General features: G+C 38.1%; 1 protein-coding gene across 1 annotated transcript in view; it reads right to left on the minus strand.

Moving 5' to 3' along the window:
* Nucleotides 1-14622, minus strand: part of BMP2K (BMP2 inducible kinase) — a 63666-nt gene that overhangs the window by 27768 nt on the left and 21276 nt on the right. Inside the window, exons 2-10 of the mRNA XM_075089910.1 lie at nucleotides 12098-12216; nucleotides 10722-10827; nucleotides 8898-9040; nucleotides 8489-8610; nucleotides 7396-7477; nucleotides 6610-6742; nucleotides 3944-4047; nucleotides 1971-2050; nucleotides 162-322 (exon numbers count right to left, since the gene is read on the minus strand). Of these exons, the coding sequence (XP_074946011.1) occupies nucleotides 162-322; nucleotides 1971-2050; nucleotides 3944-4047; nucleotides 6610-6742; nucleotides 7396-7477; nucleotides 8489-8610; nucleotides 8898-9040; nucleotides 10722-10827; nucleotides 12098-12216 (1050 nt within the window). The remainder of the gene's footprint in view (nucleotides 1-161; nucleotides 323-1970; nucleotides 2051-3943; nucleotides 4048-6609; nucleotides 6743-7395; nucleotides 7478-8488; nucleotides 8611-8897; nucleotides 9041-10721; nucleotides 10828-12097; nucleotides 12217-14622) is intronic.

The raw sequence follows: 14622 nt of genomic DNA on the forward strand, positions 1-14622 counted from the left end.
ATTAGAGTCTTTTTGAAAGGATCAAGATCTGGGTTTTGGCATATAATAAAACCAGGGTAAACAGAGTTTTAAACGTCACCCCTACTAGAGCAAGAAGGAAAAGGAACATAAAATTTGTTCTTCACTTATTTTAATCCATCCTTAGATTTTTTTCAAGTTACCTTTCTGCCCACGATTACCTAAGTCACCAGGAACTTGTACTTTGACTGGAGTTGCTGAGCTCTGGATTGTCAGCACACTAGAAGTGGCAGTGCTTGAATTGGCCTTTGGTCTCTGTCGCGGTGCAATTGAGGTTTCTGTTGGTCCAACAGTATCTGTTATTCTGAAATGGCAAGTTTTCCACAGTAAAGACTTCATTAAAAAAAAGACCCTCTTGAAGTTAAACACGATTTCTCTCTTAATAGCTCAATTATGTCTTAATCATGTGCTGCTTTACTTCTGAACTGGGTTTTATTAACTCAAAATTTGCTTCCTAAAATTCCACTCCCCAGCCATAGGATAAATGGCTGCTGCAGAACACCATTAACAAGGAGCTGTACAACAGCCTTATTCCCAAGGAGACCATGGCACTAGATGAATTTTCTCTCTTTAGAAGCTTTCCTCAGTTCACAGTAGCGAGTGAAATTTATGTGCAGCGCTTGACTCGGCCATCCTACAAGTAGAGACGATTGCTGTTCAACATACAGGAAATGAGATTGAGAAAAATCTTACCTATTAAATCAACTCATTTCTGCTTATTGTTAGAGATTTAGCCTCTAACATTTGTAACAACCATGAGCTGCACAAAATATTTGCGTCTCCCCTGCAGTATTTCAGAGCTGTGCAATAGTCTGCTGGAGTAATTAAGATGTTGAAAATCCAAGTACGTTTGAGCTTTAATCCTGTTATCACGTTATAGTAATGCCTTTTTATAACCGTCCAACTGCTGGAAAACGCTAATTCACTATCTAAGCTCCAGTACCTAACACCCTGTATTAGTTCCTACCGTATTGTATCAAGACACCATCTGCCTTAACCGGCTGTAACTTAGGGCTGTCAGGAGAACATGATTTACAAAGAACCACGCATCTTCCTACTCTCGTCTTGTAGCTTTAGTTGGAGCTCAATACATTATTCCATAGACACCCTACGCCTGCCCTCCACTACACATAATCAACTGAGAGCAGAGCCAGCAAAACCAACCACATCAGATGATGACATTACCTTAACGTGGCACAGACATGTCTACACAGCTCAAACATGGCTTAGATGAGCCCATTCATTTGCTTCTCATGCACAATAGGCTAATCAAGTCAGAGTTGAAATAGAGCCGATAATTATAGCTGAATATAACAGTGCCTAAGTCACACATGTTGGTACATTCAAAACCCAAACAACTTCGACTGACAAGGAATATAAGTGTGAAGGATTCTTCCAGCATTAGCATTAAGCATACACCATATACCGCAGCAGAAGTAAAAAGCATGAATAGGAATTCACAAGGTTTTGGTTTTATTTCTGTTAACAAGTACAGAAAAATGCATGTTCTGGAATAAAAATCAGCATTTTTCCAAGAAAAAAATCCACTTACCTTCATCAGTTCGCTCTGATTTGCACATTTATAACATAGTCCTAAGAACAATTTACCTGTGCCATATTGTCCTCACGTGCCACTAAAATGTTTCACTTCAAAATTTACTTTTTGTACTAGGAGAAAATGAAAGAGATGAGAAGCAGACTGCTAGCACTTACTCATTCCACCACAAAACCGGCTCTCAGTTTCTGTCTGTGGATTCTCAATACAATGAAAAAAGGAATGGAGTGGAATGCAGAGACTTGAGCTCTTAGAATTACAGTTTATCTATTCTGATCACCTCTACTAATAAGATAATTTTTCTTTAATTAACAGGCATATGAAAACAGGTTTCAGATAAACAGGTAGCTTAACAATATTAGCAAAAAAAAAAGGTAAAGCCACGTCTGCTGCTCACCTTGCTTTTATTTGGCTTTTTCTAGCAGCTGCCTCGCTAGCTGTCATGGGTTCAGGAAGAGTTGAAGGGACAGGAGAATTCTTGGGAAAAATAAATTTGAATAAATTAAAAAACAAAATCCTGAAAGAAAAAAATCATTATGTATTCAAGAGGAATACTTGGGTTCAAGCTTCTTATTTCACAAGGCTTCTTGCAGAACTCACATGGCTATAAATGAAAAGTGTTTTAATTTAACAGTATGTCTATGTCCTCCTGTCTGTTGCACAGAGAAAACAAACATTGCTGTGTTTTGTCAACTACTTCACCTCATATACACACTATCAACTACCAATATTAACATCAAACCTTTTCGCAAAATATTTTCTTGTAACTGCGCAGAAGAAACTCGTTTTAGCCTCAAGCTTAGGAACTAAAACAACACCTAACCTTTGGATCAAACAGTAGATTTAGTCCACCGCTACACTAGTTCCAGAAAACCGGGCAGCACCTAAACTTCTATGGCCTTTCAACTTAGTCCCATCTCAGTCAAATTCATGTAACTAAGTAAAACGGCAATTCTGCGGGAGGGAGAAGGAAGGTTATCTCACTGAACTTTGAGAGAGAAGGTCAGGAGTGTCCACGCGCACAATTCACTACTGCTTCTCTTTTAAAGGCAGACATGGGGGCTAGAGGGGCAAGCACTACCGGAGAAAATTATCAGCAAGAGAAACCAGTGCCTAGACTACTGCTCCTAGTTCTGTTTTAACACTTCAGCGGGGGAAAAAAAAAAAAAAAAAAGGGAAAACACCAACACACACAACAGCCTCACTTTGTAAGAATACTCCAAGCACTTTCACTTTTTAATGTCTGTCATAGGGCAAAGGGCCAGCTAAGCAGGCAATTCCTATCTGCAGGGGAAAAATAGAAAAACCAATGAAAATATTCTCAAGTCACCTGAGCGAGGTGATACTACTCCTCCAGTGAGTGACATTATAAATTCCCAAATTATGTTATGTCAAGATAAAGTTATATACTTGCTCGTATTTCAGGATGAAGTATTCAAGGGAAATTGCTCCTCCTAATCACACATCGCAACAGCATAATGAAAAACCATTCAAACCACTTGAAATTCAGCCTTTACCTACAAACAGTAAGTACTTCAAGGTTTTCTGATTTTTTTTTAAGCTAAGCTTCCAAAAAGCAACACCCCAATTTACTGAGCACCTTCTTCTCCAACAATCAATGACAAAGGAATTCAAAGGGATCTCACTAAGTTCAACCGTCTGCCTCTGAAAGCAGTTTTCTATAACTGACATGAGTTCCAACATCAATTTTGAGACAGATTTTTCCTGGTGCCTATCTTGAGAATCACTTTACAATACCGAACATGATTGACGTGCCCTCAAATTCCATTGCACAGTCATTAGATCTGTGAATGATATGATCACTGAGAGAGAGTTCAGACTTTCAAACAAAGTTCCAACTCATGTGGAAAATAAGGGTAGGAATATAGGCTAATGAAGGCACTATTCTGTTTGCCTTCCAGTTCCCTGTACGTCCTTCCCATGGATTAACATAACTCTTAAGGACGATTAAGGAAAAGTATTTCTCTAAAACAAGCATAAATGCCCCTGACACTATAGTTACACCATTCAACTTACTGTCAAGAAGTTTAAGCTCAGTAGTGTATTTCATATTAATTTTATTAGACACAAGATATTAGAAATGGTTAAAACTGGCGGTCAGATAATGGTGCAGCATAACTATAATTCATGGAGCTATGCTCTCAAAAATAATAAAAGTATTTTTTTTATAGCGCTTGTGTTACATGTACACAATAGCAACTTGAAGCATACTCCGCTCTATGCTTTCAATTCAGGAACGAGGTTTATAAAGACACTGAAATAATCTTCCTCAGTTGATTTGACGATACTTTTGTCAGTGCTACCTAGAAAGTAAACTAAAAACACAGAAGAAAATTAAAGACTACTTACATTAATATTAGACACTGGACAATCCTTTTTGGCAAGTTTAAAGGCAAAGTAAGATACTTGAAAGATATCGGGTCTCTGCTCTTGATCAGGTTCAAGCATGTATCCTGCCAAAATTGATAAGACCAGGTTATCACTGTTGTTTATCAAAACCCCTGTTGAGACAGGGTGCTACCCGCAAGAAGAAATTCAGTAGCTCTGCCAAATGAGTTTACCCCAGAAAGAAGAATTTTTGTTGTTATGATGTCAAATTTTTTAATATACTTTTAGTGAAGTCAAATAGCTTCTAGGGTCAAATATTATTGGAGATGATGTATGCTGTTTGATATTTTGATACTCAGTTGTGGAAAGGGTAGCTAAGTAGAAGTAGTAATTAATAACTTCAGGAGCAACATAACACCAACTCAGAGTACTAGATTTTTCTAGGGTTAATACAAATCCAATTTAGCTAACACAAGATTCACAAATATATCTAACTGCATCAGGCTAAGGTTCTACATGATCTTATTTGTCTTGCAGGTTTAGTTGGCTATGCACACTTTGGCGTATTTAAAATAAGTACGTACTTCCATGGATGAAAAGACTTACTCCTGATGAGACACAATTTCTGATGTCCCTGTCAAGCACTAGCTTCCCAAACTCAAAGCTCTGGTGTTTTTCAAGCAAGTTAGAGTTACTTTATATTGTTTACAGTATGATACAGAGTATATAATCAGAAAATCTTGCCTGAATGACTGAAGAACCTAAACAGCTAAAGACTTTGGTTTTTTCTAAAAAAAAAAAAAAAGCTAAGCTTCTAAGAATATGTTCAGCTACACAGAGAATTAACAACCTATGAAAATTTAAGTTCTCAGTTTTGATGAGAAAATTAAGCTACATTTACAAAACTGTTCAGTAGTACAGCCCACATTAAACAAGATCTAGTAAAAAATATTGAAGACTTTTTAATATCAATATAATTTTAGATACCTCTTACAATTTTACTCCAAGCCATTATTTCATGGCCAATACAGTTGACAGCATGTTTTATTTTTAATGGGATTTCAAAAAATAAAGGAGACTTCAATTCACAGTGACAGCACCATTAAGTGGCAACAGAACACTTTCAAAGTGACTCCTGCTACTTGGTTCTGAAATATTAGATTTCTGAGGTGGCCAACATTCAGCTTGTCACACATGCCTTCCACCCCCCACCTTGTAAGAGAGGTGAGGTGAAGCCCAAAGTCCCTAGAATACTTTTCATGACCAACAGCAGCTTTTTTTTGGGTTTAATTCCAAATGGGAAGAAGGGAAATTTACGTTACACGGTTCTTCCCCACCCACATATATTCCATGCCAGTAATGCTAATCTTGGCAGGGCAGTTCACTGAATCTTAATAAATCAGCATTCATACTTCTAAGGAGACAGGATTAAAACCTGTATTCTTCTAAAAGTAGCATTGTGACATAGAGAAAAGGACTTAATCACTCAAAAATTCATCTCATTTCATCATTTAAGTATTTGCAGAAGTCAAATGCTTGCCATGGCAACTGCTGTTTCTCCATTACGAATGAGTGCTCAAAAAAATGATTTCTATTCGGTATGTCCTATATACAAAAGCATCAACTATGGGGTCAACACATTCAGAACTTCAAAGTAACTACGAGCTCCTCTTCAATCTTTCTGTATTTTCTGCGTTCCGTCAGGTTAACCTACTCAGGGTTGCCAAAAAAAACAACTAAAAAGACTCATTATTGCTGTAAATATTAGATCCTCTATCTCTGTACTTGGATAATAGACTAACCACTAGCCTCAGAACTTGTTGTTGTCCCAAGTCTTCCTTCACGCTCTTTGTGCTTTCAATCTTCTGCAAGAGTTTGTGTCAGAGACTTCCGGTTGCACGAACTTCATCAGACTTATTTTGTTATAAACCACGGAACTACTACAAAATTCCCCCGGGGCTATTCATCTCAGTACCTTCACATTTCTAAACTAAACTTGCACTTGAAATTTGTTCAAGCACAACTATCCAACTGGGATAGTAAATACTGTTAACGACCTGACACTCCATAGAAAATACAAACTTAACAGCAAAAAGGAACTGTGAATAAATTCTGAGGTACCTTTTTCATTCCCCTTTGTGGTTTGTGGCCGCCTAAGGAAAAAAAAATATCACCCATGCCTACCAAAGAAACCAAAAATCTCTTTTGACTCCAGCAAAGCTCTTCCGAGTTGAGAGGTGCAGTTTCATCTGGCAGGTCTTTGGCCCATTTTACTCTGTTTCAATTCTGAAGTTATCAACTCACCCATTAAATGCCCAGAATACATTAGCTGATTTTTAACGTCACCCATCCAGGAGAACGACTCGCTTGTACTTCACTCACGTGGCTCACCTTTAGCACTACTGGAAAGAAGATTGCTCTAGGTTTCTGAAATTCCTTTCTAGGCCAGCACCTCAGTTCCGCACCCTGTGGCACAGTCCTCCGTTGAGCGAAGAGATAAGCAAGCCTCCTTTCAAGGGCGAGTGCAGGAGTTGCAAGACAGATGGCAGCCAGAAGCAACTCCCACTGTTCACTCAAGAACCCAGCCAGTCTGCACCCATCCAAGTCAGTCGTTTACATTAGTGGGCTCTTCTGGGTTTTATTTGATTTATGAGGCAAAATAACTGCAGCACTGCCCAGATACTTACTTATCAAACAGTGTATACTATGGGAGTATCGGGAATTGTCCGGAATGGTAAAGCTTCCATCACAAATAGCAACTTGACTTTCTCCAAAGGGAAGTGAAAAGAAACAAAGTTTATACAGCAAGCAGCCAAGTGCCTGTAAAAAACCAATACAGGCACTGTAAAGGGATGAGAATAAGCCTTTTACACAATAAAGCAGCACCAACGAGAAACAAATTGCATCTGAGCTACAGCTGATGCTTACACTGTTCTGTAGAAGCCGCATTACTAAACACTTTGTCGATGTGACAAGCTTATATATAAAGCAGCTCTAAAAAGGCTTTCTTTCCCACTGACTCCTATGTTAGACAACGAGCTACCAAAATAAGAGCATACCCTGCATTCACACTGTCATATCACCCAGAGATACCACTAGCGTTTCAGCTGAATTTAGTTTTCATTTACTTCACTGCACATCACCTAATTAAAGCACCTTTCCTTATTTTGCTGCCACCAGGTTTCCAATAGAAATCACTGGTGACTATCAAACAGCAACCTGAATGAACAGAAACAAAGGAAATTCCAAATCATGTCCCCCTTAACTCAAAATGATCACCACACATGGCTTTCATTTTATTTACAGAAGACAAAACTACCAAAGATGCCTCTACTGTTCTCTGCATTGTATAGTTGCATGATGTATTTCACTTTCCAAGGGTTAGTTTTTCAGTTAAGTCAATGCTGCTTTTAACTTCCCACACACACCTATCCATTAGTTCCCTATTACTTAATACTTCATATTTTGCTTACCCAGATATCTGCCTTCGTAGTAATTGGTTTTCCTCCGTAAAGATTGATCATTTCGGGAGCTCTGTACGATAGTGTTGTATACCTAGCACATCATTAGAAGAGACCATAGATGAAAAGAGTCCTCAGAACTGAAAGCATCTGCCACACGCACACCATTCACACCCAAGTTTCAGGCACGCACCTGGCGTTGTCTTACGCAACTCAAGTCGTTTACTGCATTTGCAAGATCACAGAGAATATTTCAAGTAGCAACATAATATTTGTTCTTGTGTATTATAATTTTAAATCAGCTAAAATTTGCTTCTAACGTTATTTCCCCAGCACATGTACTTCTGCAAGAGTCAATTAGCTTAAATACTGCAATTCTCAGTTATTTCAAAGAGGTAATGTCAGAGTCATACAAGAGTACTCCCTATCGCCTACTGAAACACACAGAATGTGGACTTCAAGAAACTAACATCTCCAAGTATTTACTAAACTGGTAGTCAAAGTATTTTTCAGAGCCAGGGGAAAAAAACCTGTATCACCTTATAGCTTGAGAACAAGTAGCCTGTACTTATTCCTCTGCAGCAGTTAGCCTGAAGGGGCAAAACCAAATTAATATATTATTTCAAGAGTGCCCCTGTAATCAAAGTCAAAAAGTTTTTCTGATCAGTCTTAGGAGAATGACCGTGGACTTAACGCTTCAAATAAATCATTACGTAAATCCATTCCAATGGTTATTTACATAATTCTCTCATACTGTTAGCTGTATTACAATAGCCCACATTTCAAGTATCAAACTCCTAAAATGGCCAGTAGCCAGACATAAATTTATGTCAACCCTCTAATTTCAAAACAGCATGCTTTTCTCTAACAGTTTTTTTTTTCCTTAGGAGTCTCAGTTTTACGAAAATAATCTGTGAATAAATGAAACAAATTTATGTTAGCAAATAGTTCCACTGGTTTACTGTACTTATGTCAACACTAGTTCAAGTTGAACCATTAAGTTCGGTTGATATTAATAAGATATGTACACACTGCGCAATAACACATTTGAGTTTCCTAGAAGCACAACCATTGCTTATGATAGGCCACTTAAAAGTGAACTTACTTCTTTATTTCTTCTTCAACCACATTAACACCATCTTTTTGAGGATTAAGGTATTTGCTAGTGGCACTGCCAAAATCACAGAGAACATAGTTCCCGCTATCATTTAACAATATATTCTCCACCTTGAAAGGAAATGAACACGCAAACATTAGATGAAAGTAACAGTATTAATTTCCAAGGTAACGTGTTCTCACAAACAAGTTGGAAAGTTTTCAGAAAAATCAATTGATAGGCCTGGCATTAGCACTAAGTAATGTCTTACGGTTTAGTCCCTCTGTTTACAGCTCCACCAACAGCAAGTGCTTACCTAACTAGAAGTCAGTCTTAGTGAAATACCTCATATATTCTCAATTCTTTTTCCAGAAGATCATTAATTTTAACCTAGGTGTTCCTTTTATGAAGTTCATACCTTTAAATCCCGGTGAACTATAGGTGTTTTGCACTGATGTAACCGGGCAACAGCTTCACAGGTATCACAAAATATTCTCATTACTTCTGACTCAGTAAAGCCTGTCTGAAGACGCTGATTCATCTGATTCACAACTTGCCCAGCTAAAGAAACAACAAATTGCTTTTTTAGTAATTACTATCATGGAGAGAAATAAAGACTTACTTATATGCAAAAAGTCCACAAATAAGACGCAAGGCAGATTTCCAGTCTCTTAATTTAAATTAAACAAACCTCATTTTCCAAATACGCACTCTTGTACCATCCTAGACAGTAAGTTTTCTGTCTCAAGTGAATAAAAGAAAAAAAAAGGAAGTCCCTATGACTGAAACCCGTTCGGGATGAATTGTTGTAAATACAAAGCAGCTTCCATCACATAAAGATGTTACGTCAAAAGTGTCTCTTGCATTTAGATCCATAGCCAGAACACTGTGACCGAACAAGTTCACTTTTACTCATATTCTAGGCACTCTGTGTCTTTCTGGGAGATAAGAAAAAAAAAAAAAAAAGAGCCCTAAGTCCACTCTTTGAGGAAGACCTCACTAAACCTCTTCATATGTTTCTTTCTAATATCGGGAATCATTATTTCCCTGTTTCTTGAAGTAATCTTACTGGATACTACTATGCTTTTACTACCACCATGTTCACTCAACACCAACAGATGAAGTAAGACTCAATATCTGGAGGGCCTTGGTGAGCATTCCGTGAAGCAAGTATGCTTTGAAAAGAGTAAAGCCAAACACTGTCAAGTCATCTGACACTTGACATCCACGTGGCTGTTTACCATCATAGTTTAGCGAAGAGTGCTATCAACAGGCAGTCAGAAGCGAGGTCCTGCAAGGGTACAGAAGTTCACCAAGAGGATTGAGGGTTGAAACTGTGGCCGTTAGTTTTCAACTTGTCTCCTTATTCCCCTCCCCAAACCGTACGTCAGGATAGTCTTTGGCACCTTATGGTAAAGATTGCACAAGCTGTAGCGTTTGCCACTTCTACTGCAAATAAAACCCATGTAAATCTCAACTGAAAGTATTCTTCAGGCACTGCAAAACATGCAGTGAGTTTTCTTTCTAGTCTAGAAATATTGACTTTGTACTCGTAGCACTTGTTCTAATAGGATCATCTATTTGGTTTAACCACCATCTCTTTTAATGAGGTCGGTGCCAAGTAAATTTCACGTCAACTTCAGAAGTTCAACTCAATGGCAAGTTGATTCCAACGCATATGTGAGGTGGGGATGGGAAAACAAAACAAACAAATCTATCAACTGCCTGTCATTATATATTCTATCGAGCAAAGTTACATTATAAAGTGGGACCACAGGACTATTATTTTATTTGGCCAGCATTATCAATGGTAACTATGCTATGGTCATTTATAACACATGACCTGTCACATAAGAGTAAAGCATCTTAGATATTGTTATCTAAAACAAAAATACCAAAGAGAGGAAAGCACTGAAAAGCTTGCCAATATTTCCTATCAAATTATGTTCTAGCTACACGTTGATTATTCGTGTAAGTATGAAGCATGAAACTGCTGTTTGTGGTAATTTCCCTTTTTCTAACCATACTTAATGGCAAAGCTGTGTGAAACTGACTTTAATATTTTCCCAGTGTTCAAGAGCAGCAACGCAAACAGAAAAGCAAAAAGAACTAACTGGTTTCCAGCACAAGATATCAAGGTTTACCTTTTACATTAAGGGAACAATTTTAAGTAAAAATCCCCTGTGACTAATACAAACTTTTTCTCTGCATTTGCTCTGAAAACCTAGGAGTTGCCTCTTACCTCGACAGTACTCCATGAGAATAAGTACCTCCCAAACATTATCACTTATAGAGTTCACAGCGCAATCCAAATAGCTCACAATATTCTTGTGCCCAGACAACTCTTTCTGAAAAGGAAGATGCACATTACAATTCAGCACAGAAAAATTTAAGTAAAAAGACAATACAAGTCTTCAGACAACCATTCATCATTTCAAGCTAAGTTAACCCCCTCCCACATCCACAGAACGTAAGCTCATTGCCGCCACCCATGTCAGAGCGACCACTACAAAGACAATGCAATTACTACTCAGAACAGAAATTTACGTGCTACTTTTTGGACAGTGCAAACACATCCAACTATTGCATTCTAAAACAACCTTGTTAAGTAGTAATAGCTAGAGCCTTGATGTGTAGGCAATAGAAGAATCAAGCTACTCGTGCCTGTCCTAAGCTAAACTGAAAAACAGTCTCTCAGTTATTAAAAAAGGTAGCTGGAAACAAGACACAAGTGTTGCAATCTGAGCTATTACGAAGTTATTACAAACAAGCAACTGCAGGTGTCCGATGGGGGGAAAAACCTAACTCTTAAGAGCTATTTTACATACAGAATTAAGCAATGCTTATTTCACATCTGACTATACAAGTGGTGTCATCTGTACTACTGACTTGCTGCCTATATGTTAAGGCCAACATAAAAGTACCTCTTAGATAATTAAATAGGCACTGCTGAGATTAGAACAGGTGTAAAGTAGAATTGTATGGAGATGGAGATAAATAGCCTTTCTAGTATCTGCTGAGGGGCAATATAATAGATTTCCTCTTGCCAGCCAACAACTAATGGGTTTTTTTTCCCCCCTTAAATTTTTATTTTACCTGTCAAGTAAGCATAAACCCAAGAATGCCTGAGAAAACATTCCAGTTTCTCCTTATTTAGTAATCATCTGCTGAAAACCAAACTCTGATGACACAGGGAAGTTGAGCTGCACTTCTATCCGTTACCTCCGCATTGGACTGCAACTTCAAGAATACACTTATGCCTATTGAAGAAAACACTTGTGGAAGTCACCAGCAGCATGATTTGGCTCACAGATCTGTGGCACAGAGGCCTTGAGAATTTGAGTAATGACTGCAGAACTGGTAGAATTTACTGTTACCTGGGAAGCAGATGCGCCGACCAACCTGACTGTAGCATCAAATACATTTTTTTTGTAATTGCTTCGCAAGTTAATCATGCACCAACCCTAAATTCAGCATTAGTTTCTGAAACTAACTGTGCAAAATAGGAGGGTAATGTCAAAAGAAAAGCGATCTAAAAGCAGCTGTCATTGAAGAGGCACTTTGTGTACGCATATTACAAATTAATACATTCTCCAGTTACAAAAATGGGCTTCTTACCATAATTGTAATTTCTCTCTTGCATATGTTGAGGTCTGGCACATTATTAACATACATTCGTTTCAGTGCACAACGTATCCCGCCATGGGTACGTACCAGAAACACAGTTGAGAAGCCACCTGGAAAAAACAATTACAAGCAAATTAAGCTACTTAAGTTTTTGTTATTCCTCTAGCCAACATTGATACATGCTTAGAAACAAGTAACAAAGTCTACATCACTCATGGAGTATTTAAACATTTAAAAACTTACAAGGGTTTGCTACCTCAATCCATTTCACATAGATGAAATATTCTTAACAAAAATATTAGGATCTTATTACTTTGTTACTACATTCATTAAACCCAAATATATGAAAAGTATTTTCACATACAAATAAATTTACAAAGCCTAGTGCAAACTCTGTGTATTCAGTTATCAACCCTGAAGTACTTAGAGTCATCCAGAAACCTGAACAACGTGAAGGTATTCTCCAGATCATCACAATTTCTAAACCCCTCAACACTTGATAAAGGTTAATATTAAACTCCCTAAACATACATTTCAAAATATAAAAATTAACACACTAAGAAAAGAGGAAGCCTTGAGAGATACTGAACAAGTCACATAACTTTTCAGCATAGCCTAAAGACAGGTAGGCCTTCCCTGTGATCACAGACAGTGCAATTAATGAAGTCTCAAGTAATGTTTTTATTTAAACCCATATGAAATACACAGGTAAGAATTAAACATTTTCCCACAATAAGCCCCATCAAGAGCATTCTGGGTCCAACAGCAGCATCAACTGTGAGCCATATACTCAAGCCTGCCTCCCACCTTCCCAGTATAAGGATGATCTTTTCCTCTTAACTGGTAGAGAAGATGACGCAAACAGGTATTGTACAAAGTGAAGTAGCCTCCACAGGAAGTACCTCCAAATGCTCAGGCAAACCAAGGGAAAAACAGAACTCCCCTGTTTTGTCTGTCCTCTGTTACTCTTCACCACTGCTCGAGGCCTCAAGCAGCTTACATTAGCATCACCTCAAGGTTCACATGCACAGCTTTCCCACAGTTTTGGGAATCTGCCTCAGAGAAGAGCCCGTGTCAATCATGCCTTCCTTAATTAACTGCTGTCTGATGGTAAGCCAACTATCACCATGGGAGCTTTAATCTAGTGCAAAGACTCAGGTATACAATCAGGACCGAAATACGTAAATGGAAACCCTTAACTGCTCTGATAATTAGGCAGCCAACTGAAACGCACACGTTCCGTGCCTCATTATACTTAAACACTGCTTGCAGATCTTATCATGCACCTCACTTGAAACAAGTCTCATGTGCTTGAACAAATGTGCACGTAATAATCCGCAACTCAAGAACTTAGGTTTTATTAGGAAATTATCTTGAAGATTTAACATCGATTATTTTTTACCTTAACTGCACGTTTGGCCAAATGAGATGCTACGTGGTCAAAACAGCATTAGTTCCAATTTTAGTACAACAGCCTAAGTTCTGCAAAATTATAATCCTTAACTGAGTTGACTTAGGGCCTTCCCAAAACATTAACAGGACACCTGCTCTGAAGTTACTCACCTTCTAAAACTGATCCTATAGGGCTCCCCTAATACCAGCCTGGGGGATCATGTTAAGAACCATGTGCAGACCTTTGTTAGTGTAAGATTTTTTGTAGTATCCCCTTGATGGGAAGAGGCTTCTTTTTTAAGCACCAATACTTGACCAAAAATACACAGCACTACTCAGGTAAAGCACAAAAGTAACGATTAGAAACCAAAAATCACTTCTTGTCGTCTTAACCAGCATTAAAATCTTCTACGACTAGCAGGAGGATAAGAACCAAATGCCAGATTTCAAGTTTCCCTGACAATTGTTTTTATGTAACCAGAGTAGACATGACTGGGTAAAAGCCATCAGTACGAAGTAGTGAAAATAACCTAAATATACTGACAACTGCTCTTCTTGCCATTAGGTGGCAATATGAACTAACACTTGAAACCTGTTAAGAGCCATAAAAGCAGACCTATTGCCCATCTTGCCAAGGGGTAGATATGTGACCTTGATTGCTTTTCTATTAGTAAATATTGCTACTATAGAAGTCCTTTCATCGGAGCCAAGTGGCATAGCTCTGAATGAAGCTTGAGAAGTACATTATTTTTTAATAGGAAAATTAATAGCTACTAATGTTCTGGGAATCTTTATCCAACAAAACCCTGAACCATTACGCTTTTAGCTTTTCAAGTGATTTCTCATGTTAAGCTTCACACTGAATGCACCAAAGCAAGCAATCGTCAGTTCAGTAAACACATAGGAAAAACCTTATTCAACATTGCTATCCGGGGCAAATGTTGCTGGGTATAAACGTGGCCTTCTCCTATACACAAACGCAACCAGAAATAGGGAGTAGTTGCTCTGCCAGAGACTCGAGACTGCAGACTGTACAGAAAGAACTACACTTCCAATGCCTGTCAGCATAGGAGCTGGCATTTCACCCACATTTCCAGAAACAAAAAAAATTCCATTATGTTATA

Source organism: Phalacrocorax aristotelis, chromosome 4 (genome assembly GCF_949628215.1).
Source record: "Phalacrocorax aristotelis chromosome 4, bGulAri2.1, whole genome shotgun sequence".
In the NCBI taxonomy this organism is placed as follows: Eukaryota; Metazoa; Chordata; class Aves; order Suliformes; family Phalacrocoracidae; genus Phalacrocorax; species Phalacrocorax aristotelis.